Genomic DNA, 27,011 nt, shown 5'->3' on the forward strand with positions numbered 1-27,011 from the left:
AGGTGCAGAGGGACTTAGGAGTCCTCGTGCAAGACTCCCAGAAGGTTAATTTGAAGGTTGAGTCTGTAGTAAAGAAGGCAAATTCAATGTTAGCATTTATTTCAAGGGGAAGAGAATATAAAAGCAAGGAGATAATTCAGAGCCTTTATAAGAGATTAGTTAGGTTGCACTTGGAGTATTGTCAACAGTTTTGGGCTCCATATCTCAGAAAGGATGTGTTGTCATTGGATAAAGTCCAGAGAAAGTTCACGAGGATGATTCCGGAAATGGAGGGATTAACATATGACGAGTATTTGGCAGCTTTGGGCCTATACTCACTGGAATTTCGAAGAATGCAAGGAGATCTCATTGAAATCTACAGAATGTTGAGAGGACTGGATATTGATAAGGTGGATATGAAGAAGATGTTTCCTGTGGTGGGAACAACCAGAACTGGAGGGCACAGCCTCAAAAGTGAAGGGCAACCTTTTAGGACAGAGGAATTTTTTTAGCCAGAGAGTAATGAATCTGTAGAATGCTCTACCCCAGACTGCAGCGGAAGCCAAGTGTGTGGGTATATTTAAAGCGGAAGTTGATAGTTTCCTGACTGGTCAGGGCATCAAAGGATATGGCGAGAAGGCAGGTATAGGGGGTTGAGTGGGATCAGCCATGATGGAATGGCAGAGCAGTTTCAATGGGCTGAATGGCCTAATTCTGCTCCTATGTCTTATGGTCTTGTGAACCTATGGAGAAGACTCTGGAGTCTGCTGAATCACCCCCACTATATAAGGAGCCTCAGGAGTCTCCTCAGAGGATGTTCAGAAGTAATTGCAGCACCCAATTTTGTGGGAAATCCCTTCCCTCAACAAGGATTTGGAAGAGGTCTTCAGCAAGGAAGGGCCTCAACTCTTCCACTGCACTGAACTTATCACTGAGCTGTATCTCTACTGCCTGGGACATGTCCTTAGTGGGGCCGACTACATGCACTCTCAGGCCTGTAGAGAAGCACAATGGAGGAGCTCTTGCCCTGGGATTCATTTGGCCCTTCACCTCTCTAGGCAGTGCTGGTATCTTCTCCGTACAGAAAAAGGACAGGAGCCTGCAGCATGTATTGATTATAGAGCACTGAATTGCTTAACAGTCAAAAATCATTGTCAAATGCTATGGTTTCCAGGGGTTTTCCGTTTCTAGCCCTGTCGCACATAATCACCTTTTTTTACCTACTACGTACGATTCAGCATTCCATGTTTGGTATAGGAAGGGCATCAGACATTTTGAAGATCTCTTCATTGATAATCGCTTCGCTTCTTTTCAGCAGCTCTCTGTTAAGTTCAACCTGCCTAACGCTCACTTTTTCAGATATCTCCAAATCCGACACTTTATTGCTCCTTTAATTCCTAACTTTCCTGAAATGCCTGCGAAAAATGCTATGGACCTATTTCTTTCCATTAATCCACTAGGTAAAGGTTTAATATCAATTATCTGAGATAAACTAGCAGCCTTACGACGGGCCCCTGTGGATAAAATTAAAATGGCCTGGGAGCAGGATTTAAGTATCTCCTTATCCGAGGAGAGCTGGGACTCAAGTTCTCAAATCGGTTAACTCAACCTCTCTTTGTGCTCGCCATTGCCTTTTACAGTTTAAGATTGTTCATAGAGCCCATATGTCTAAATCTAAACTATCTCGATTCTACCCTGGCATTAGTCCGCTCTGTGATAAATGCAAGAGGGGCGTGGCCTCTCTCATCCATATGTACTGGCTCTGTCCTAGCTTGGAGAAATTCTGGAAAGATGTCTTCACTACATTATCGGGTATTCTGAATCAGCACCTAGAACCAAACCCCTTAATTGCTCTGTTCGGTTTTTGGGGCGAGACAGATTTATGTCTGGGTCCGACCAAATGCCAAATACTATCCTTTGCCTCTCTCCTGGCGAGACGCTTGATCCTCCTTAGATGGAGAGATGTTGCCCCGCCCACTCATGCGCAATGGCTTAATGATATTATGGCCTGCTTGGACCTCGAAAAAATTCATTATTCAGTTCTTAATTTGGATCTAAAGTTCCATAAGGTCTGGGGACCTTTTATCGAGTACTTTCATAACCTTCCTCTTGACTAGGGTTTTTTTTTCTTCTTCTTTTCGGTCCCTTGCTTTCAGCTTCCTTTTTTTTCTGGTAGTAGGCATTATTATCCTCTATTGCTAAGTGTATTCACAGTCTGGGAGTTTGACTGTCCTGACCTATACTCTTTATATTGTGCTGTGGTCGGTCTGGAGTTTTTGTTTTTTTTTCCTTGTGTTGTGGGGCTTGGGGAGGACACTAAGCTTACTTGTCTTTAATTTAGGTGCTTTTTTGTGAAATTCTCTTCCTTTGTAGCATATTGTTATTGTATGCTTCATTTTGCACTGTATTAATGCTCCTCATTGGGATTTGGGGTTTTTAATTTGTAAAATGTTTTGAAAAACTAATTTTAAAAAATTAAAAAAAAATCATTGTCCTCTTTCATGCATGAACACGGCCTTCAAGATTCTCCAAGGGGCAAGAGGATCCTTGAGGCTAGACCTAATTTGCATAAAGAAGGGTGACGAGTGGAAGACAGCACTCAACACACAGACAGGGCATTGTGAGGACCTGGTCATGCCCTTTGTCCTTGTGAACGCACCAGCAGTTTTCCAGGCTTTTATACACAACACTCCTGAGGAGGCTCTCTGTAAGTATGCCTTCATCTACTTGGATGACAGTCTAATTTTCTCAACGTCCATAGAGGAAATATCCTAAAGAGACTTCTTTAATCATGGACTTAATGTCAAGCTGGGTAAGTCTGAATTTCACATAACCACCATTCCATTTTTAGGTTTCATCATCTCAAATGGCAATCTCAGGATAGACCCTAGTAATACGCAATAAAGTCAGAGATTGGCCACAACTATCCAATGTAAAACAAGTCCAACAGTTCCAGTTCCAGGGATTTATCAACTTTTACCAAAAGTTCATCAGCTCAGTGGTGGCTCCACTGACAACACTAACCAAGGTAAGCATGGGCCCTTTTGTTTGGATTACCGAAGCAGAGGCTGCTTTTGCAGAGTTCAAACAGCGCTTCATGACAGCTCCTTTCTTGGCTGCACCTAACCCAGACCTTCCCTTCATTGTGGAAGTGGACAGCTCGAATGTCCGACTGGATGCTGTGTTATCTCAATGGACACCTTCGGGCAATAAACGGCACCCATGTGTTCTTTTCCAGATGGGTATCTCTGGCAGAGGTGAGCTGTGATATTGGAAATAGAGAGCTGCTCACAGTCAAGTTGGCTCCAGAGGAATGGCTTGAGGAGGCCAAGAACCATTTTATAGCATGGACAAACCAGAAGACACTGGCTTTTATTCAGGAGGCCAAGATACTGAATTCCTGGCAAACCAAGTGGTCTCTTTTCCTTAACTGCTTTAATTTCATCTTGACCTAATGACTGCTGAAGAACCAGAAGGCAGATGCCTTGTCCTGTCAGTTTGACAAACCCAAATGAAAGGAGTAGCCTACCACCATTTTGCCCCAAGCCAAGGTGATAGCAACAATTAGTTGTGGAATTGACACACCAGGTGCAAGGGGAGATTCAACAGAATGGCCCTCCAGGTCAACTGTTAGTTCCTAGTTCCGACCGGTTTCAGGTTCTTCAATGGAGACATGCATCAAGAATGACCGCTCACCCAAGAATTGCCAGGACCTCCGAGTTAATTACGGAAAGATATTGGTAGCCTGGAATGGTGAGAGAGGTCTGTCAATACATGCAGGCATTTAAGTTGTGCGTCCAAAACAAGGAGCCTGCACCCAACCTCAAGGGATCCTTCTCCCTCTACCTGTTCTGGACAGACCATAGGCACACCTCTCCATGGACTTTGTCACAGATCTTCCTCCTTCCAAGGGGAAGACAGTTATCATAGTAATTGTGGATCAGTTTTCAAAGGCCTACAAATTCATCACCTTGGACACGACTACCATCTGTGGTGGGGATGGCCAAAATTGTCCTGCACCAGATCCACAATTTGCATCATGTTTTTAGAGGGCGTTCTGTAAGCTGATTGGGGCAACTATGAGTCTTTCCTCTGGGCTTCACAGCCAGATGGAGCAGGTGAACAAAGAATTGGAACAAAGCCAAAGAACGCCTAGCTTCTGAAAGACCGGATGAGTGGTGCAACCATTTGATGTGGGTGGAGGACACCCACAACACTTTACAGCATTCAGCACAAGGGATGTCCCCTTTCAAATGCCAATCTTGGTTTTCTCCGCCACTCTTCCCTGAGCAGGAGGCTGAGATTTGGGTTCATGCAGCCAAAGATCTACTTTGGTACTGCAATGAGAAATGGACTAGGGCAAGGGAGATTTTGTAAGCTTCTACCCAGAAGGCTGAAATAAAGGCTAAACACAAGAGAAGACAGGGCAAACACGTCCACACCTGTGCTGATGTAAAGGGCTAATTCAGAACTGGCAAGGTGCCCAGATAGTTCAAATCATTTGAAAGCCTATGCATAACTGATTAAATCAGAAACGTTACACACACTTAGCACATCATATGGCCAGCCAAAAGGGTTACTTGTCTGTTTAACTCTTTGAAAGATTAGAATTTTGAAACATTATATTTAATGTATTGTGCACTCCCATCTGCAGAAGAACTATGCCAGATTTTCTCATACTTGGCAAAGCTTCACACTGCAAGCCATTTGTGATTGCAGTTATGCTTCTAGTGTTGGACCACTAGATGGGGTTTAGTACCCAGGAAGCTTGCAATGCACGTTAAGCTAAAGATGTGGCTGCCTCAAAAAACACCAGACACAGAGCTTCAAATCTACTCTGCTAATCATTAGAATAAGGCTGAACTTCTGCAACTGCACTTCCTCACTGAGTCTATATATTGCATTCTATTGAATACAGACGGTACAGGCCATTCAGCCCACAATGTTGTTGGTGACTTGCATAGACCTACTGCACATGCACAATGAGAGAGAGGGAAAGGGAGAGGGGGAGAGAGAGGGAGAGAGAGAGGGGGAGAGAGAGGGGGAGAGAGGGGAGAGAGGGGGAGGGAGAGGGGGATGGAGAGGGGGATGGAGAGGGGGAGGGAGAGGGGGAGGGAGAGGGGGAGGGAGAGGGGGAGGGAGAGAGGGAGAGAGACTTTTACATTCTATCCTCTCTACCATGTCTGCAATAAAGGACAATGTTCCATTTGCCTTTTTTATACCTGCATGCTAACTTTCTTTGTTTCTTGCACAAGGACATCTAGATTTCCCTGAACCAAGATTGAAAATAATTATGCCAAGAAAAATAATGTCAAAATATTATCTGCTAAAGCACAATGGGTTAATGCTTTGGCGTAACTATTCATGAGAAAAAAGAAAAGATGTAAAGACAAAACAGAAACAAAAGCACCTGCTCACGTTACCATCATCCTGTTTATTGTACTGCAGGTTATAAAAAGTTCAAGCTAGATATAATGCCACAGAGCAAAGATGCAGGGACTTTGGCCCACTGTATCCAGACCAGTTACCATCATTTGAATGGTGAAGCAGAGTCAATGGGCCAGGAGGCCTGCTTCTGCTCAGTAATTTTGTTTTGTTTCTCTGCTTTCTCAAGTTGAGTTTATTGCTTTATGCAGACGTACTTACTGTATATGCATAGGTACAATAAAAAACTGACCTGCAGTAACATCACAAGCACATACTCAACTTGCTAAATTACATAAGTAATTTTCTCCTTTCCTGCAGAATCCCCATGTAGTTTGCCCCTTGTAAATGCTTCACCTCAAACATCTCTGAATTACACTGACCACTTTCCTACCCAGCTGATCAGTATTTCTTCCAAAATCTTCTTGACTGGAGTGGAGTCACCTTTGAAATAGAAAATGGGAACACTGAATGTAGTACACACTTCAAAGTCAAAGTAAATTTATTTTCAAAACACAGATATGTCATTTTCTTGCAGCATTTACAGGAATACTTTTTTTAAAACAGTAGAATTTATGAAAAACTCTAAATAACAACGACTGACAAACAACCAATATACAAAAGAAAACAAATTGTGCAAATAATTTTAATAAGTAAATAACACTGAGAACTTAAGTTGTTGAGTGCCTCAAGGTCAGTCCACACATTGTGGAGTTAGGTCAGTGTTGAAGTGAGTGAAGTTATCCACACTCGATCGTGAGCCTGATGGTTGTAGGATAATAACTGTTCCTGAAGCTGGTGGTATAGGACCTAAGGGTTTTGTACCTCCTGCCCAATGGCAGTAACAAGAAGAGAGCATAGCCTGGTTGGTGGGGATGGTGATAATTAATTTAGAAGTTCTTCAGCTGAAAAGACTGTTTGGGTCCATAGCTTGTGGGGAAGGAAGAGGTGAAGGGGTAGGTTTTGAATATGAAAGGTTCATTTGATGGGGAATGGTTGGTGGAAACAGAACAGGGAGTCATCAATATAATAGTTTCATTGAAAAGCTGAAAGGGAAATATAGATTTGATCTACAGAAAAATAGAATCTCATTGGAACTGTTGAAAAATGTGAAGGATGATCTGCTGAAAGTAGGATAAAATACAAGGATTAGGGGAATTCTGTTCAAGAGGAGAGGTGGTGAAAACAGAGGTGCACAAAATAGATGAGGTCTGGCCAAGGGCTTTACCCATTATAGTGTCGAGGAAGGCACAGTTTAGGAAGAGGCACCTGGGCCAATATCTTATCATTGGAGTAAATGTGATGGAAAGCAAAGGAACTGTGAAAGTGGAATGGAGTCCAAGCAGGTCGCAGGGTGGAAAAAAAGTATGGTCAAGGTAGCATTCCAACTAATGTTTGTAAGACCTACAAGTATCTGGGAGTACAGTTAGACGAGAAGCTAGACTGGACTGCCAACACAGATGCCTTGTGCAGGAAGGCACAGAGTCGACTGTACTTCCTTAGAAGGTTGGCGTCATTCAATGTCTGTAGTGAGATGCTGAAGATGTTCTATAGGTCAGTTGTGGAGAGCGCCCTCTTCTTTGTGGTGGCGTGTTGGGGAGGAAGCATTAAGAAGAGGGACGCCTCACGTCTTAATAAGCTGGTAAGGAAGGTGGGCTCTGTCGTGGGCAAAGTACTGGAGAGTTTAACATCGGTAGCTGAGCGAAGGGCACTGAGTAGGCTACGGTCAATTATGGAAAACTCTGAACATCCTCTACATAGCACCATCCAGAGACAGAGAAGCAGTTTCAGCGACAGGTTACTATCGATGCAATGCTCCTCAGACAGGATGAAGAGGTCAATACTCCCCAATGCCATTAGGCTTTACAATTCAACCGCCAGGACTTAAGAACTTTTTAAAAGCTATTATTAATGCTTTTTGAGATAGTGATTTAGATGCATATCATATTTTTTACTGAGTTAAGTATTGTATGTAATTAGTTTTGCTACAACAAGTGTATCGGACATTTGAAAAAAAGTTGAATTTCCCCATGGGGATGAATAAAGTATCTATCTATCTATCTATCTATCTATTTAACTCCTGAATTTCCTACAAACATGGGACTTAATTCAAATTTTGAGGCACTATTATTTCTATAACCGCTAAAACAGAACATGACAATTTAATGCTTTTATGAGTTTTCTTCTGTTAAAAGAACATTCTTGTATTTATTCACTGCCTTTCAGAGTATAAGTTGAAGTATAGACACTGTTGTGATGTCAGAAACAAAGCAGCAAGTATTCCGCATTTTATCAAAGTTGTTAAAACACAGAAGCAAAGTATTTAGCTTATTCATTATTGTTATAACAAAGGTGGAATTAATCTTTATCTATACTTTATGAAAGATACCCGGAGGATTAGCTACTTTGTGCCAATTCAAGAATTTGATTTCAAGCACAAGGTTGAACTCAAGCCGAAGAAATATTTTCCTTGTTGTCACAATACAGATTAGAAACAGGCCCTTTGGCCTAACATGTCTAGGCTGACCAGACCAAGATGCTCAACTAAACTAAATTCAATTGCCCATGTTTGGTCATATCACTCTAAAACTTTCCTATCCATGTGCCTCTCCAAGTATTTTTAAATGTTGTTCTTATACTTTGCTCAACCATTTCCTCTGGCAGCACGTTTGTATGTGTATCACCCTCTGCATAATGAAGTTGCCCCTCATTCAGAGGTCATGGTTCATGTAGGTACCAATAACATAGATAGGATGAGTGATGAGGTTCTGCAAGATAAGTTCAGGGAGTTAAGTGCTAAGTTAAAGGACAGGACATCCAGGGTTATGATCTCAGGATTGCTACCCATGACACATGCTAGAAACAGGAAGATTATACAGTTTAACACGTTGCTGAGGAGGGAAGATGACAGATTTTTGGATCATTAGGCTCTCTTTCACAGAAGGTGGAACCTGTACAGAAATGCGGCATGTTAGCTGGAAGGTTTGCTAGTGTTGTGTTTCATGGGGGGGGGGGGGGGGGGGTTAAACTAGAGTTGAAAGAGGATGGGAACCAGAATTCCAAAACAGATGTTGGAGAGGTTGTGGTGACAAAGGTTGTTAAGACCTTTAAGTCAGGAATCAAAAGGTTGAGCATGGCACGACTGAGAGCCTGACCTGCCTGTATTTCAATGCAAGAGGTATTGTAGGAAAGGGGGATGAGCTCAGGGCATGGATCAACACATGACATTAAGATATTGTAGCCATTAGTGAGATTTGGTTGCAGGACAGGCAGGACTGGTACTCAGTATTCCGGGGTTCATTGTTTTAGACAGGACAGAACAGGAGATTAAAGGAGCAGGGGCGGCATTACTAGTCAAGGAAACTGTCTTGTGCTCAGTCTGGAGCAGGAGAAATAACCTAGTGAGGCATTACAGGTGGAACTGAGTAATAAGAAAGGAATGACCATGTTAATGGGGCTAAAATACAGAGCACCCAACAGTTCCAGGGATTTAGAGGAGCAAATTTGTGAAGAGATTGCAGACTGCCTCAAGAAAAATAAGGTTGTTATAGTAGATGATTTTAACTTCCCACAGATTGACTGGAACAACCAGAATGGATAGAGTTTCTCAACTGTGCTCAGAAAAGCTTCCTGAATCCGTACGTGGAAGTCCTCCATGAGAGCGGGTGCTATACTGGATCTGCTATTCGGGAATGAGACAGACAGGTGACAGAAGTTTGTGTAGGGAAACACTTTGCATCTAGTGATTACAATGTCATTAGTTTCAAAGTAAATATACAAAAAGATAGGCCTAGCCTGCGTGTTGAGGTAGTATCAGAAAGGATCTGGCCAGTGTGGATTGGGACAGGCTGTTTTCTGGCAAAGGTGTACTTGGTAAATGGGAGACCTTCAAAGTGAAGTTTTGAGATTACAAAGCTTATATATGTCTGTCAGAATAAAAGGTAAAGATAACAGGTGTAGGGAACCTTGGTTTTCAGGCAATGTTGAGACCCTGGTTGGGAAATAAAAGGAGGTGCATTACAGGAATAGGCAGTTAAGAACAAATGAGGTACTTACAGAGCATGAGAAATGCAAGAGGACACAAGAAAAAAATCAGGACAAGGTGAAGTTGTCACTTTTTATTGTCATTTCAACCATTGCTGCTGGTACAGTACACAGTAAAAATGAGGCAATGTTTTTCAGGACCATGGTGTTACATGAAACAGTACAAAAACTAGACTGAACTACGTAAAAAGAAACACAGAAAAAAAAAACTACACTAGACTACAGACCTGCCCAGGACTGCATAAAGTGCACAAAACAGTTCAGGCATTACAATAAATAATAAATAATAAACAAGACAATAGATAGATAGATAGATAGATAGATACTTTATTCATCCCCATGGGGAAATTCAACTTAGGGCAGTAAGTTGGTGTCAGTCCAGGCTCTGGGTATTGAGGAGTCTGATAGCTTGAGGGAAGAAAGTGTTACATAGTCTGGTCGTGAGAGCCCAAATACTTCGGTGCCTTTTCCCAGATGGCAAGAGGGAGAAGAGTTTGTATGAGGGGTACGTGGGGTCCTTCATAATGCTGCTTGCTTTGCAGATGCAGCGTGTCATGTAAATGTCCGTAATGATGGGAAGAGATCTTCTCAGCTGACCTCACTATCCGCTGCAGGGTCTTGCGATCCGAGATGGTGCAATTTCCGAACCAGGCAGTGATGCAGCTGCTCAGGATGCTCTCAATACAACCCCTGTAGAATGTGATGAGGTTGAGGGGTGGGAGATGGACTTTCCTCGGCCTTTGCAGAAAGTAGAGACACTGCTGGGCTTTCTTTGCTATGGAGCTGGTGTTGAGGGACCAGGTGAGATTCTCCACCAGGTGAACACCAAAAAACACCAAGAAATCCTAAGGAGAATCCTGAAGGAGAATCCTAAGGGATTCTGCAGCTATGCTAAGAACAAAAGTATCACAAGAGACAAAACTGGTCCTCTAGATGATCAGAATTGTAATCCATGTGTGGAGCCAAAGAGATGGGGGAAGATGATAAATTCATTTTTTTTGCATCTGTGTTTACATAGGAGACAGACACAGAGTCTATCAAAGCAAAGCAAAACGGCATCAACTTCATAGACTCTCCACAGATTACAGAGGAGGAGGTGTTCGCTGTTTTGAGGCAAATCAGGGTGGATAAATCCCCAGGGCCTGACTATGCATTCCCTCGGATCCTGTAGGAGGCAAGTGTAGGAATTGCTGGGACCTGAGTTTGGAAAGATTGACTGGGTTAGGACTTTATTCCTTGCGACATAGAAGATTGAGAGGAGATTTGATAGAGGTATACAAAATTATGAGGGGCATGGATAGGGTAAATGCAATCTGTTTCTTTCCACTGAGGTTGGGAGGAACCACAACTAGCGGTCATGGTTTTAAGGGCAAAAGGTGAAAAGTTTAAAGGGCACATGAGGGGAAATTTCTTCATGCAGAAGGTCATGAGAGTGTGGAATGAGTTGCCAGAGCAAGTGGTGCATACAAGCTCGATTTCAGAATTTAAAAGAAGTTTGGATGGGTACACGGATGGTAGGGGTATGGAGGGGTCTGGTCCTGCTGCAGGTCGATGGGAGTAAGCAATTTAAATGGTTTCTGCGTAGACTAGAAGGGCCAAAGTTTCTATGCTGTACTTTTCTATGACTGAGGTCCCTTTTCAATATTTGCCTTCTTGTCTTAAACCTATGTCCTCTAGTTTTTGATTCTCTTTCACTGGGAAAAAGACTGTGTGCATTCATCCTATATATGTCCCTCATGATTTTATACAGCTCTACAAGATCATCTCAGTCTCCTTTGCTCCAAATAATGATGTCCTTGACTGCTCAGCCTCTCTCTATAACTCAGGCCCTCAAGCCCTGGCAGCAAATTGTAGATCTTCTTTGCACTCTTTCCAGCATAATGATGTCTTTCCTCTAAGATGATAACCAAAACTGTACCCAATACTCCAGGTATGGCCTCATTAATTTCCTGTGTCACAAATTTATTGTCAACTTTGTGCATTTTGCAGGAAGAGATAAAGTTTGTTGGATATTGCCTTATTTTTCTATCTTCTACAGTAAATATTGTAGCTTCCTTGCAGGATATTCCAAATGCAGTTCTTTATGGTTGATATTGCCAAGGGTGGTAATGGAGTCAAGCTCCCACTGCCGATTAAATGCTCCCAATGACATCTGCCTCAAATAGCCTCTGACAACCAAGTCCAGTCCCCGGACTTCATGTGTAACTTAGCCACTAAGCCCGGCAGAACCGTTTCTACTGACAGGAGAAGGGGCAATGGCAGGTTACTGGTGCCTTAAAACCAGTCACTTTGGGCAGGTGGGGCTTGTTAGCCATGGTTGGAAGCTCACCTAGGAGAAGGAAAACTCTAATCTCAAACTTCCACTGCCTTGCAGCTATACCCACTGATGGGGAAAGCCTTGGGAGTAAACTGATGGAAAAATCCAGAGCTGGAGTCCCAAAGCATTGATGGCAACCCCTGCGATGCTGCTGGTACCAAACTGTGTCAGTCTCTGCCGTTCCTTTGGGTTTATCAGATGCGTGGAGAGGGGGAGCTTGCTACATGGGCATCAGCTTGCTCTCCATATTGTACTGCCCAGGCTTGTGTATCTAAACAGGTAGGACACAATATCCATGATCAACCTTGACTGGTAGAGCCCCTCATTACAAAGGCAAAGTGGTTAGAATTGCATTTCCTCTCCCCCTTTCTCTCCCTGACCCCCTCCTTTTGTTCTTCCCCTCCCATGAGGTTATTTTTCTTTTGTTACCCACTATCTTCTCCTTCATCCTCATTTCATTCTTGTAACTGTAATAAAGCAACAAGTTTTGTACCTCATTCTAGACTTCCGAACAACCTTGGATCAAAAACATCAGGATTTAACATTACTGACAAAAAGGACACAAAGGTCCAAGCAAATACATGCAAGTTCCCTTCCCAAAGCCATGCACTGCTCCAATATAGAAATAAGATCGCAAAGCCAGAAGAGATAGGAAAACAATTAGGCCATTCAGCCCACCAAGCATTCTCCATCATTCAATCATGGCTGATTTATTTTACCTTAGCCCGTTATCTACCTTCTCCTCGTAACTTCTGATGCCCTTACTAATCAAAAACCTATCAACCTCTGATTTAAGTATACCCACAGCTGTCTGTGGCAAGGAATTCCACAGATCCATCACCCTCTGGCTAAAGAAATTCCTCCTTATCTCTGTTCTGAAGGGATAACTTTTCTGTGTCTGTACATCTTCTCCATGGTCACTGTTTTTGGCCTTTCAATATTTGGTAGGTTTCTCTGTGATTCCTCTCATTCTTCCAAAGTACAGCCAGTACAGGCCCACACCCATCAAATGCTCCTCATATGTTAGCCTTTCCATTCCTGGAATCATCCTCATAAACCTCCCCTCGACCCTCTCCAATGCTAGCTCATCCTTTCTAATAAAGGGAGCCTGAAAATGCTCACAATATTTGAAATGTGGTCTGAGCAGTGACTCATAAAGCCTCAGCATTACAGTACATCCTTGCTTTTTATATTCTAGTTCTCTCAGAATGAATGCTAATATTCCATATGCCTTTCTTATCACTGACTCAACCAGCAAGTTAACCTTTAGAGAATCCTGCACAATGATTCCTAAGTCCCTTTGCACCTCTGATTTTTGAATTTTCTCCCCATTTAGAAAATAGTCTATGCCTTTATTTATTCTAACAAAGTGCATGACCATACACTTCCTGACACTCTATATTCCATCTACTACATCTTTTCCCATTCTCCTAATCTGTTTAAGTCCTTCTGTATACTCCCACCCCTCCACCTGACTTTGTATCATCAGCAAACCTGACAACAAAGCCATCAATTCCATCATCCAGATAACATGAAAAGTAGCAGACCCAACATTGACCCTTGCCGAACACCACTAGAAAAGGTGCTCTTTATTCCCATTCTTTGCTTCCTACCAGTCAGCCGGTCTTCTATCCATTCTGGTATCTTTTCTGTAATACCATCCCCTCTATGTTGTTTGGCAGCCTCATATGTGGCAGCTTGTCACAGGCCTTATAAAAATCCAAGTAAACAGCATTGACTGACTCTCCTTTTCTATCATACATTTTTTTTCCTCAAAGAATTCCAACAAATTTGTCACACAAAATTTCCCTTTAAGGAAACCATTTTGACTTCCACCTATTTTATTGTATATCCCTAAACTTAATCCTTAAATTATTACTATTGCCTTCTGTGGTTTAAATTCTACTCAACAACACTGTGAGAGTATTATCACCAGGAGTGGCCTCATCTTCTTAAGGACAGGCAAAGATGGGCGATTATATAATATAATTATCATATATAATTTCCAAAACAACTAAAATTGTTTCAATCATAGCAACACACACAAAATGCTGGAGGAACTCAGTAGATTAGGCAGCATTTATGGAAATGAATAAACAGTCAGTGTTTTGGGCTGAGACCCTTCATCAGGACTGGTTTCAATCATATTAGGATTTCTCTAATTTCACAGATTGATTCCCATAAATATTAGCGTGAATTACAATGGGTGTTGGAAATCCGAAACCTGCTAAATAGTTCCTCTGTTTCCTATTATTCCGTGAGATGTTACGACACTTATTGGTCTATAAAAGAACTACACTAAGTTATCATCTGATGTTCATTAAAGTTATTCATGTTAAAATACCTCATATATATTTATAAAAAGGAAATATCAAATCTAATGCTCATACATCTTTCTGCTCGGCTGTGGTGCTTCAGTCCCTGGGACATCGGGCCCTTTTCTCGGGTGCAATGTGCGTTGTCCGGCTGGTCTGGTAGAGACACACACATTCGTGTATACAGCCAGGACCTGCGGAGCGTTTTAAATGTAGGACCAGGGGGGCAAGATGGCGGGTAGGGGAGAGCTGGCTCCTATTTATTTATTTAATTAATATACTGGAAAAATTCATCATCTGAACAAACTCAGTTTGCATGCACTTATTGTTTAATTTCGACAAGTGTATATTGAGATTTTATTTTTTTAGTTTAAAAACGTTTTACAAGGAAAAACTTGGTTGTGAAATTTTGAGGAGTTTTTTTTCTCACTCTACATTTCCATTTTTCCGGGCTCGATGTTTGAAATCATCTTTCTCTCCCCCGCCTGATTTGTTGCAGATTTGTCGCTGGTGCAGGAGGAGCTGCAGGAAGAACTGGACGGATGTGAGTGGGGTCTGGGCCCGGGTCCTCAGGGGCGGGGTCCGGAGGAATTGGGATGGGGGGGAAGCAGGAAGGGAAGCTTGGGGTCTTGCTCCAGGCCCGGGTTTTGGCCTCCTTTCCTTGGATCCCGGGTCCAGGGGTCAGTATTCAGGGTCTGGGCTCAGGGCCGATCCCCGGGCGACTGTTCCCGTCTCCTTAGGCTTTTTCCTCCGCTCCGTTTTCTGTGGGTTCGCCCTCACGGAGTTGGCAGCAGTGCCAGAACGGGGGGTGGGGGGGAGTAAACCCTAAATACTCCTTCGAAAAACACCCGACCAGATGCATGGGATACAAGATTCACCGGAGCCGGAGAGAGGCCGGGAACAGTTAAGATGTTTCCAGTGTTTGGTTTTATTGTTTTCCAGGGAATGTACCGTAGTTGTAAGAAGAAAGGGGGTGGGGGGTGGTAGTCGGAGCTAAAGCAGAATTTCAGCTGCCGATGAATTGTCTTTTTTTAAATAAATTTTAAGTAAGAGATTGGTATAAATAGTTTTTTTTATAAATAGTATTTTAATGTAAAAATCATTATTTTAAGAATTCGAGGATTTGAAATCGGAAATGCGTTAGTTGAATTGTCTGCTGTCACTTTGTCTCTCAGTTAAAAATGTTTGGAGTACTGTTGTTTCACAGGGTTTGCCCAGGATTAAGTGCGTTGAGTTGCGCAATGAAAGTGTCAAAGTACTTATCAGACCACTGGCGTCCAGTTGATTTTTTTCCTCCCTTCGCTTATTTTTAAGGTGCTGTTTGACTCCATGCTGGGTTGCCGTTTTGTACCTACGGGTGCGCTCCAGTATTTAGTCCAAGTGCCCATTTTTCATGTGTGACTTGGATGGTGAGTGGTAGCAGGCTTTTCAACTGCATCATAGCCAAGGCCTGATCCTATCCTCTTTTGCTGTTGCCTGTATCCAGTAGGTAACCAGTCAGAATTAATTTTCCTTCTTTAGCCCAAATGTTGCAGCAGTTTTCTGTTGACAGTCTAATTTATTAAAATAAAGACCTGGAAATATTGTGGTCAACATGATTGAGATTCCAACAAGTTTTCTAGAAGCAATTTAGGAAATTAAAGCCACCCTTTATTTATTTTTGAATTCAGTCATAAGCTGTCAAGTGGTAGCAGGCATTTAGTCCAGTGAATATAATAAAGTAGGGTTTTCATGATTTAATATGGAATAGTTTCATGTTTTAAATTGAGCTAGAAAATAGTGCAGTTGGTCATGAAATCTCTGCATTAATCACGTGTTCCTTTCCTATTTTACACATTTTAGTGATCATTGATTTTTGTCCTTCATGTTTCAACAGGCAGATTTTCTAAAATATACACCAAGACCTCACTATTTGCAAAAGATAGGACTTCCTATGGATTAAAAAAAAACATTTGCACCGCACCAAGGCCAATGATATTGACGTTAAGGCTGCAATCTGTCTATGCTTACTGTCTCAGTAAAGCAGCCGGCATAATCAAATACCCCAGCTACCCCAGACTTGCTCTCATCTCCCCTCTTGTAGATACCAGAATATGCACAAGGTTGAAAGCACATGGACAGTTTCAGCCCCATTGTTCCCTCGTACAATAGATGGACTCTTGACCTTACAATCTGCTTCATTATATCTTGTACCTGCACTGCATTTTCTTTGTAGTTGTTGGACTTTATTCTGTAGTCTGTTAATTGTTTTATCTCAATGAACTGTGTCATAATTGGATCTTTATGAACAATATGTGAGATGTGCTTTTCACTCTATCTTGGTACGTAAGAATAATGAAGCAATTCCAGTGTACAAAGCAGCCAACCCCTCCATGAATAACTTCAGCTTGTATGTTTAGCTTTGCAATGCAACCCAAGTCCCAACCCTAGCTCTGACTTTGCACTTAATGCATACTATTGACCCTGATCTAGCCCTAAATCTCCCCATGTTCCTGATCAATATCTTGGCTTCAAGCTGCACATTCCAATGCCTGACTCTGACCACAAACCTGTTCACATTCCTGAACCTTGTTGTTCCCAATTCTGGATGCACATTGTTGATATTTCCTTACTTGTTAGCAGAAGGCATCAAAGGCATTTCAGCTTAGTAGGATTCACTGGACCCTGGAGGAAGGATTCTGCTGTATTTTCCGAGGCACCCAGCATTACATTGTCAAATTGCCGGTGCACGGAACTGCAGATAACGAGGACTTTGTGTATAGTTGTAGATCTTCTGTTTCGTGTGTGTTTTTTTGCATAGAAAGTTTATGACAATGGGTGGCATTTGGTTACTGTTTTAGTGAATTCCATTAGTGTGGTGATCAGCAATGGTCACTGTAGCATGTGCACAAGTCTTTCCTGCATGTATATCCAATGTGTAGAGGAGCTGTTAATTTTAAGAATATATAGGAACCAAGCAGGTTTTGGACCAAAGGAAGGTCCATCTAATATTTTGTTACTAACCTGGTTGTTGCATGAAAGATGGTAGATGATTGTGTTTTGTTTGTAATACAGTGACATTTTTGATGTGATACACAAGCTCAGATGTATTATATGGTCATGTTTTCAGCACCTTTTAATGGCTTGTTAAATGTTTAAAATGCAGTACATTACAAATTGTAAAAGTGTTAAATAATGAATCATCACTGTGAGAGCTTGTGACCTAGTGGACTTCAGATTTGCATCTGATTTTTCTTTGATTTCCTGTTATCATCTAAGTATTCGGGAGACGCACTGTAAATTGAGGTGCCTTTGGTAAAAGGTGGATAATTTAATGCAGCTAACTTGATCTTGTTCACAACGCACCTTCAAGTGGCATTGGCAGAATCCTAAAATAGTTCACCTGTCATTATTTTTAATTTTGTTTTTCGTACCCATTTGAAATATATGGGGGCCAGTGCATTCAGAGAAGTTGGCTGCAAATTGGGATTCAGTGGTAGCAATACCTTACCTTATGGGGTAGATGAGAGAAGAGGATAGCTCGTGTTAGTGTTTTGCAGAATAATTTCAGGACGTAATTCTGTAAACCTAGTTTTTGGTGTCTTGTAGCATGCAATTTTTGAGTTTTTAGATCTATATTAAAACGTTTTTTTTGCACGAGTACTTGAAAGATCCTGTTTGCAGTTTTTGACATGGGAGGATGGGCTAATGTGCAGATCAACATGAGGAAATTTTCTTTGCTGCATTGTCAGATTTCTTTGTCAGTAAATGTCAGTTGTGAAGGCTGTTACCTCTCACTTGTACATTTCCTCCAACCTTGTTCTTTATTAATAATGACATTGGTAACCTGGATTTGAATATTTGAAAGGCTTTCATCACTGTTGCCAATTCATGCATTTCGTATTACCATTTTAGAATTGCAATTGACATTGTAAGCCACCCACAGTCCTAGTAAAGTAGTTTGAAATATCTTCTGTAATGTGGCTAGTAACTTCAATGTAGTGGCATGAGAGCATGTTATTCATAAAATGTCTCTTAAATTTTGCTAAAGTATGCAAAGGATCCATTTTTCCATTTATCTAAACTTCCCTAATTGACTTTTAGCTATATTTTATTTGTTACAATTTCACAGATGAATAGTTGTAAAAGCAAATTTCAGCTAATGTGAAATAAAAATAAACCCGTGCACTGAATGTTATATTAATAATACCTTTGTTCATTGTAGATTGGATTCGACTTTGTTAATATACATTCCAATGTTAGTCGAATCTGATGTGAACGAATGGTATAAAACTAACAAGAGAAAATTTACCAGAGTAAGCGATATAACAATGAAGTATGAGTTAAAGAGACTTGCAGTTGTAAGGAAATGGGCCCTGGAAATGAGTGTCCAATAAAACCAAGATTGATGTTAGTATTTCTTTTAGTGATGGCAATGAGAACTAAATAGTCTTCATATTCTGATTCATTGTTTTGAATGCAGAAATGAAACAGAACATGAAGACATCTGGTAAGTAACAAGTTAGTGCATCTTCTGAAGGAGGGTAGGAAAGAGTGTAGTAGCAATTATACTTGAAAAGTGTAGTTGAAAATATTGATAGCATGCAGCAGATGTAAATACCTTTAAACATTGAATAACAGCATGGTCATTGATAGTGGGTCAAATTGGAATCCAAGAAAGGAAACCATCCGAACAAACCTTCCAACTTTATTGGATGTTGCCAGTGTTGCAGTAAGGGTGAAGGGGTATGGGAAACAAGGGAAAATGTTTGAGATAGCATTTTAAAATGTTGGGACCATCCAAAAGCGAAAAGGCTAGTTATTATGATAATGAAGCTTGATTTATTAATGAAGGTTATTTATGAATTTTGCAGCACCTGTGCCTTTGTTGTTATCCTCCTTGTAGGCTCTATACATTCCATGACACAGGTCTAATAGGAGGCATCAGAACTCTAATGCTGATTTGCCTCTTTACATGGCATTTACTCCATGTTTGAGCCAATAGAGAGCAGCAAATGAATTCTATGATATAGAGTCATAGAGAAGTACACTGCAGAAACAGCTCTTTGTCCCATCTAGTCCATGCCAAAACCATCTGTACTGCCTACTCCCTTTGACCTGCACTGAGGCCATCGTCTTCTGTACCATTACATATCTAAACTTCCCTTTAAAGTTGATATTGAGCTTGCAGGCACCTCTTGTTCTGGCAGCTCAATCCACACCCTCGTGGCCCTCTGGGTGAAGAGTTTCCCCTCGTGTTCCCCTTAAAGTTTTCACCTTTCAACCCTTAAACCATGACCTCAGGTTGTAGTCCCTCCCAACCTTAGTGGAAAAAACCTGCTTGCATTTATCCTATCTATACTGCTCATAATTTTGTATACCTCTATCAAATCTCACAATCTTCTACATTCTAAGGAATACGGTCTTAACCAATTCAGCCTTCCCTATAATTCAGGTCCTCCGAAGCTGGTAACATCTTTGTAAGTTTTCTCTATATTCTTTCAACTTTGTTTTCATCTTTCCTGTAAGTAGGTGACCAAAGCTGAACACAATACTCCAAATTAGGCCTCACCAGAGTCTTGTACAACTCCAACATAACATCCAATCTCCTGTAGTCATTACATTGATCTATGAAGGGCAATGTGCCAAAAGCTTTCTTTATGACCCTATCTACATGTGCTTCCACTTTCAATTAATTATGGACCTGTATTCCCAAATTCCTTTGTTCTATCACACTCCTCAGTGCCTTACCGTTCACTGGGTAAGACCTACCCTGGTTGGTCCTACTGAAGTGCAAAACTTTGCACTTGTCTGCATTAAATTTCATCTGCCATTTTTCAGCCCATTTTTCCAACTGATACTGATTCCTCTGCAACCCAGAATAGCCTTCCTCCCTGTCCACTACACCCCCATTGTTGCTGTCATCTGCAAATTTGCTTATCCAGTTAATCACATTATCATCCAGATCATTGATATAGATGACAAACAACAAAGGACCTAGCACTGATCCCTGCAGCACACCACTTCCAATCAGAGTAGCAAACTTCAACTACCACCCTCCCACAAAGCAATGTGTAATCCAATTATCACCTCATCTTGAATGCCAAGTGACTGAACCTCTTGACCAACCTCCCATGCTGGACCTTGTCAAATGCCTTGTTGAAGTCCATGTAGATAACATCCACTTTACTGGTAACTTCGTTAAAGAACTCTGTAAGATTGGTTAGACTGAACCTACCACCCATTGAACCATGCTGGCTTTCTTTAATTAGTCCATTTCTATCCAACTACTTGTATATCCAGTCCCTTAGAATACATTCTAATAACTTTCCTACAACTGATGTCAGACACACCAGCCTATAATTTCCTGGTGTATGTTTAGAACTTCTTTAAAACAGTGTAACAACATTGGCAATTCTCCAATCCTCTGGTACGTCTCCTGTACCTGAGCATGATTTCAAGCACACCTCTTGAAGGGTCCAAGGGAACACCTTCTCAGGCCTTGGTGATTTATCCACACTGAGTTGCCTCAGGATAGCAAACACCACCTCCTCTGTAATCTGTGCGGGGTCCATATTTCCAGCTGGTACTGATTATAATCTCTGTACGTCAATGTTGAGTCTGGTGCTTATTGCTCAACAGAATTAGTCATGCGTGCAAACCATTTTAGCAACTGACTGGCTCCAGGATATAAATGATTGTTCTTAATCCCATCACCTCTACTGGGACTTAAGCCATCAACACGAGCTCGCCAGAATCCTCTATCCTGGGCCTGTATTCAAGTTGTCTCCCAAGTGTAGCCCATCTTTGAAGATTGTTCCTCTTCCAGGGATGATGTATTTGGAGCTTTTGTTGTTGTTTCTGTAGCACTGGAATGTTACAGGATGGGGGTTGCTAGCCTCGTTCCCAGTCTTCCTCCTTTCACATCCAGGCTTGGGACCGTCCAGGACAGAGTAATAAATGATTGTGGGTATGGAATAATGAGAACTCTATGCACTACCAGTGTTCATATGTGTTTACTTTTTATTTATCAGTTTAGCTATCAGGGAGATATTTGTACTGTGTTGTAGTTGTTAAAGATATGGAGTACATGTAGAAGTTTGTAATGGGATAATTTATTGTACTAAATTGCTTGGCACGTTCCTACCAGTTTCTCCATTGAAACTCTGGTTTGGTCTTCCACTTTAACTTGATTATCTATTCTGTGTCTTAATATTGAGTTAGTTTGGAAAGCTTTTGGCAATCTAAATGAAGTTTCTTATGGATTTATTTTTTAATTTCAAAAATAAACTTGATTCATAATAAAAAGGATACAAGAATAAACAATACTTTTTTATTCATATTCAAAGCATTCAGCAATGTAATTTGATTTTTTTCAAACCATAGCACCATTGCTAATTATGGCCCCGGGGGGTGATGTGCCATTTCTATGTTTAGGGGCTTCTATATTTGATTTAGCCTTTATGTGCAGTAACGTAAGGAGCCTACACCGTGATCCTTCACCACAGCTTTTGTGTTGGGTGCGTCAAGCTTCAGTGCGAGCCTCAGCATGTGCTTCTGCACCCTGGAACATGTCAGTCAACAGCAGATTTAAATAAGGCAGAAGATGCAGCTTCTTTGTCCATTTCTTTAAACCGAAAATCGATTCCCTTTGTATCTTGGCTCAGTCAAGAATTTCAGGCCTGTTTCTCGGATATTGGGTGTTCTCTAAGACTGTTCAAGGTTGTGTATTATTAATCCGGGCAAATTGTTTAACCAAGAGGAAATCTTGTCTCAACCTGGCAACCATCCAATTACTGCTATTATCAAATACTAATCAAAAAAGAATTTAAAATTTGATTGTTTATTTCAGGTTAATTCAGCATCTCTTTGGAAAGGCTACTCGAATGCTGAATCTTCAGGAGAAAGGATTATGTTGCATTTTTCATCTTAAATCATTTGAGGTCTCAGGATTTAACTTACTGAGGCTTGGTTGAGCGTGTAGTTTCCTTTGTAACCAAGCAGATGTGGAGGAAGAGCACTCCCTTCTAAATCAGCTGCCTGATTCTGATGCTAACAAAGCTACAATGGAACTATTGTTTGTCAGGAAACCTTGACAAAATTGACGAAGGGACTACTGTTCTCTTCCTCCTTTCCAGTCATTTTGAGACCAGTAATTCAGCTACATAGTAGCTTCACTTAATCATATAAGCTATGTTTTGTTTTTTTGTGTAGTTGAAAGCCTAGAAGAAGGTCTCATTAATGTGGTTATACAATTGGCTTTGTGAAATCATTGAGGATATATTTCAGTGAACAATCTATTGGAAGAACTCAGCCAGTCAAGCAGCATCTAATAAGGGAAAAGGAGTTGTGTTGATCTTAGGTAGGGCAAGTTGGGCCTGTAGGTAAGAGATGGGCTTGAGATGGTATGAGGGATGATATTAGAAGGAGCCAAGTAAGGGAGGGAAATGAGTGGAATTGGGAGGCAGAGGCAAGAGAGTGATAGGCAGTCGGGGGTGGGGGGGGAAGGGTCTAATGCAGCCATGTTGGGGTGGGTGTGGGTAGTGTAGGGTGAAGGTGGAGATGGAGGATAATGAATAGGGATAAAAAGGCTACAATTGCTGGAAGCCAGTATGGAAGATGATTTTAGGAGCCATTAAAGGAGAGATATTCCCTTGTTTTCTGTATTACTGGTCCCTATCTCACTCCTTTCCCTTGCTTTATACCAGACATTTCCCCTCTTCACTTTCAGTCTTGATGCAGGGTCTTGACCAAGAATGTCAGCTATTCGCCCTGAAAGCACCCGTAGGTGTTGCTCAACATGCTGACTTCCTCCAGCAGTTTGCTTTTCATTCCAGATACCAGCATTTGCAGTGTCTTGTGTTTGAAATTGTTAGTGAATTTATCAAAGTATTATAGTGGTAGAAGCAAGCAATGGTTTACAGCCTATAGCTTCTTGAGGTTTTAATATCAACTGTGAACAGGCCAGTGGTTTGAGTTCATGTGGATTTTCCAATATATCAGCACTGTATTTAAGGAATCATTCAGATTTACAGATTAAACAGGTTGCAATTGCAAATAACATTTCTGATGTCTCTGCCAGTTGGTGTGGATGACTACAGCTCAGAGTCTGATGTCCTTATTATACCTTCAGCCTTGGATTTTGTGTCTCAAGACGAGATGTTAACACCGTTGGGCCGACTGGATAAGTACATTGCTAGTGAGAACACATTTAACAGGTATGATGTGAAGAAGTGCATTTATACAGACAAATCTGAAATATTTATCTTCTATTTTACCTTCCAGAAAAATAATGTTTGAATAATCAATTTTATAGCCCAAAATGCTGACTTGTATTGGACGGCTAGGTGGAGTCGATTTAAAATCCATACGGGCAAGAAAATCATCCTTTTTGTTAGTGGAACATGACAATATTACTTGGACATTTTGTGATTGATTAAGATAAATTCTTACAATAATTATTACTATTTGCATTTTAAACTTCCAAGTATATTTTCACAAATAACACTGAAATTAGTAATGCTCTAATAGCATACTTTTTACTTTACACTAAGCATTTATTATGTGAGTATCTAATTGGGGTCTCACTGAGTTGTAAGCAAGCACGTTTAAGTTCTGATATAGGTTCTCTAGCTGAAACAATTCCTCCACCCACCCCCTAAAGATGCTGCTCAGCTCGCTCAGTTCCTCCAGCAGTTACGTTTCTTTTGTTCTAGATTCCAGTATCTGCAATCTCTTCATTAGGTTCATGTTCTGGTCTGTGCTACACTGACTTCTGTAGCTGTGAAGCCCTTGAACTTTAGGGAAGAGCAGTTGTCAACTTTAGTTTGCAGATCACGGATGAGAATTGTACATGAGTGAATATTGAGTGAAATGGTGGTTCATCCCCAGATATAATTTTTTTTTATTCAATAAACCTAAATCTCTCAGTGGTGGTTCTCATTCCCAATGAAGTTTACATGAATTAACTGCATTTGGGACGGGAGCAGTGTTAATTGTGACTTGCTACTTAGACTATGTTTAGACAAATTTCTCATCACCTCATGGAAAGCAACAATCATAAATTGACTAACACAAATATTTTGATGTTTGCATTTAAAAGTTAGTTTAGAGCAGGTGCTAGTTTATTAGCAACACTTAAAAGCTTGTGAATGCAGACTGAATTTTTTCAGTTCTTCTAAAATATTGCATGTGGTCAACATTGTGAATTAGTAGCTGGCATTGAGGCTGTATTTTTTTTTACTCACAACCATTGATAATTCGATATTCCAAAACTTTATGGAGAGGAAAGTGATTGAATGGTTAAGTTTATGGAAAACTGTATTGTTCAGTTTAAAGCTTTAATCGGTTCAACAGTAGCTGAAGGCACTTAGACCTAGCTGAGAGTATGTGAAAAAGGGTTTTTGTTCCTTTGCTCTTGGGCAATCTGCACCTGACTTCTGGCTTTGGGTCTATGTGTCTGGTGTGCATTTAACTTGAGGAAGAACTCTATTTGCATGATCTCTGCATTGGTTGGTTAGCAAACTGTTCAATGTTACAATGGGCAACTGCCTAAAAAAAAACAACGCCCAACACTCTTTCAGCAAAAATACAGTGAATAATCAATGCAAGCCCTTGCACTTTGAGGTGTGCCATAACTAAGTGCACTTTATTTTGCTTCACTTGAAGTCCTGTTTCGGACATTCAAATCAACTGCCTTGTTTAAGGTAGCTATGTCATTTTTAGGTGTGCCTTTGTCTCAGTTGCAATGATAGAATAATATAAAAATCTAAGTGAAAGCTGGGAAGGCCTGCACGGCAACTTTCAATGTACAGAAGGTGGAGTTCAGTGTACTGAAACATACTAGAAGGGTGCAGCATTTCCTACTATTCCAGACTCTGCAGCACTTGCATAGAGACACAAATTTCTGAGACTGTAAAAGCATTCATTAATTTGATTAGATATTAGAACTGTATCTTGATTTTATGCTAATAATCTTTTGGAGCTTGAGAAAAATCCAGTTAGATTTTCAGTGGAGTTAGCGTTTTTTTTAGTGGTATCCAATACTGGAGGCTTGTGGGCAAATGTATGTGGCCTTTCTATGTGCTACCAAATTACAATGTAGTGTTTAATTGAAGTACCAATGCAGTCATATGAATATTATAGGAAGATTAGGTGCAGATTCCATAGTGTATTTTCCAAAATGCTGGAGTACTCGGGCCAAATGCAGTGAATAATCAATGCAAACCCTTGTTCCTTCAGCATTTTGTGTGTGTTGCTTGGACTTCCAGCAACTACAGCATTTGTTTTGCTTGTGGATTTTCCAAATGCAGCTATGTGATTTGTTACAAAATAGATTCTTAAGCTTTGGGGAAGGAAGTGAAAATGTGTTCATGATTGAGTCATTTAGTGCAGAAGTGATAAAAATGAGGGAAGAGTTTAATGTGTTATTTATTGATGCAAGAACTGTGAAATGAGAGGTTTTGTGCAATAAAAATGGATTTGACCTGCATGAACAAATGCATAACTTTCTATAAGTAAAGTTAGCTTTTCTTCACAGAACTGTGCGCTTCACATGAGCTTTTCGATTAATTTTAGTTGTACAGAATTCTAGTAGTCCTGCAAATTGGGTTTGGGTTTTGTGGAAGATTATTTTAATGGAAGTTCTATAAAAGCTGTCTGCCATATTCATTAACATATAAAGTTTTTAAATCGTGGGGAGGATTGCAGTCTTTTGGTCAAGAAGTCAAGGATCCAGTTGCAACGGAAGGTTTTCTGTCCCAGGTTTGGGAATTTGGAGATGAATTTGCTTGGAATTATAGTATTGAGGATGGAACTGTAGTCAATCCAGGCATTAGGGGCACTTAAGAGGCATGTGTAAAGAGGCAAAAGAATAAAGTTCTTTGTAATCTATCTACATGTTCACCCTGGTGGACAGCTCCTGCCTGAATTGGCCTCCTCAATTACTTTTTAACAAATAAAATCAGGGCAGAAGCAAAGTGTCCTTGATCCTGAGATGCTTCCAGAAAAGAAGGCAGAAGCTGAAAGTGCATTAAAAAAAGTAACCTTAAATTGGCCAATAAGGCAGTACAAAGTGAAATGAGACTTGTGAACAGGCTTGTATAAATTACAAAAAGCATGGATCTCATTTTTACGACCTCATGAGTAAAATCGGTAATATTTATGGAGTTGATACATTAATATTAACTAGATTACTGAGGAGAACATTCCTAGAAATGGTGCCATGAGACGCTCTATGTCCACTTGAGATAGCAGAACTGTTGCCAGTGGTAATGTTGTGCCACTAACTTTAGACTCTAGTTGGTTATGACATCTTAGTGCTGTGATGGATTTTTATCAATCTAAGCTGTAGCCTTTTCAGTAAAATGCAGTCAGTTCCACTTGGAACTGCTGGCATTTCCATCTAACAAGTTCAGGATTTCCGTGTGTGTGTGTGCGCTTACGTACGTGTACAGAGGTCTTGCTCCTCCTGACAGCAAGTCATTGCTGAATCTCTGATTCAGCTCTGGCTTTGTATTGTCTGAGCTCTAAAGGAGTAGGAATTTCCAGCAATTGACCAGTGTTACAAACATTTATTAATTCCAATATAGAGGAACAGCTGTAAGAAACAACTGATGTTTGAGTTGTTTCTCCAACTTTTTTTTTAAAAGGTGTTTTAAAGTTAATGAAATTTTAGGAATGTGATCATAGTTAAAAATAAAATTTAATATCAAAGTACATATATGTCATCATATACAACCCTGAGATTCATTTTCTGGTGGGCATACGCTGTAAATACAAGAAACCCAATAGAATTAATGAAAGACTTCCCCAACAGGAAAGACAAACCATCAATGTGCAAAAGACAGAAAATTGTACAAAAACAAAAGGGGAAAAAAATCCATAGAAGAAATGAACATGAGATGAAGTGTCTTTGAAAATGAATCTATAGGCTGTGGGAACAGTTCAGTGAT

At 40.7% G+C, this 27,011-nt stretch overlaps 1 protein-coding gene across 3 annotated transcripts in view; it reads left to right on the forward strand.

Annotated features, from left to right (window-relative positions):
- Window positions 1–14,271: 14,271 nt before the first annotated feature.
- The window catches only part of ppp4r1 (protein phosphatase 4, regulatory subunit 1), a 68,920-nt gene continuing 56,180 nt past the window's right edge, over window positions 14,272–27,011 (forward strand). Inside the window, exons 1-3 of one of the 3 annotated variants that reach the window (XM_073047249.1) lie at window positions 14,279–14,317; window positions 14,579–14,623; window positions 23,141–23,276. In XM_073047249.1, the coding sequence (XP_072903350.1) occupies window positions 14,311–14,317; window positions 14,579–14,623; window positions 23,141–23,276 (188 nt within the window). In that variant the 5' untranslated portion in view covers window positions 14,279–14,310. Of the gene's footprint in view, window positions 14,318–14,578; window positions 14,624–14,888; window positions 14,983–23,140; window positions 23,277–27,011 lie in introns of those variants that run through there. The other 2 variants (XM_073047268.1, XM_073047258.1) reach the window with 2 other exon arrangements.

The sequence above is a fragment of the Hemitrygon akajei genome, chromosome 1 (assembly GCF_048418815.1).
Source record: "Hemitrygon akajei chromosome 1, sHemAka1.3, whole genome shotgun sequence".
In the NCBI taxonomy this organism is placed as follows: Eukaryota; Metazoa; Chordata; class Chondrichthyes; order Myliobatiformes; family Dasyatidae; genus Hemitrygon; species Hemitrygon akajei.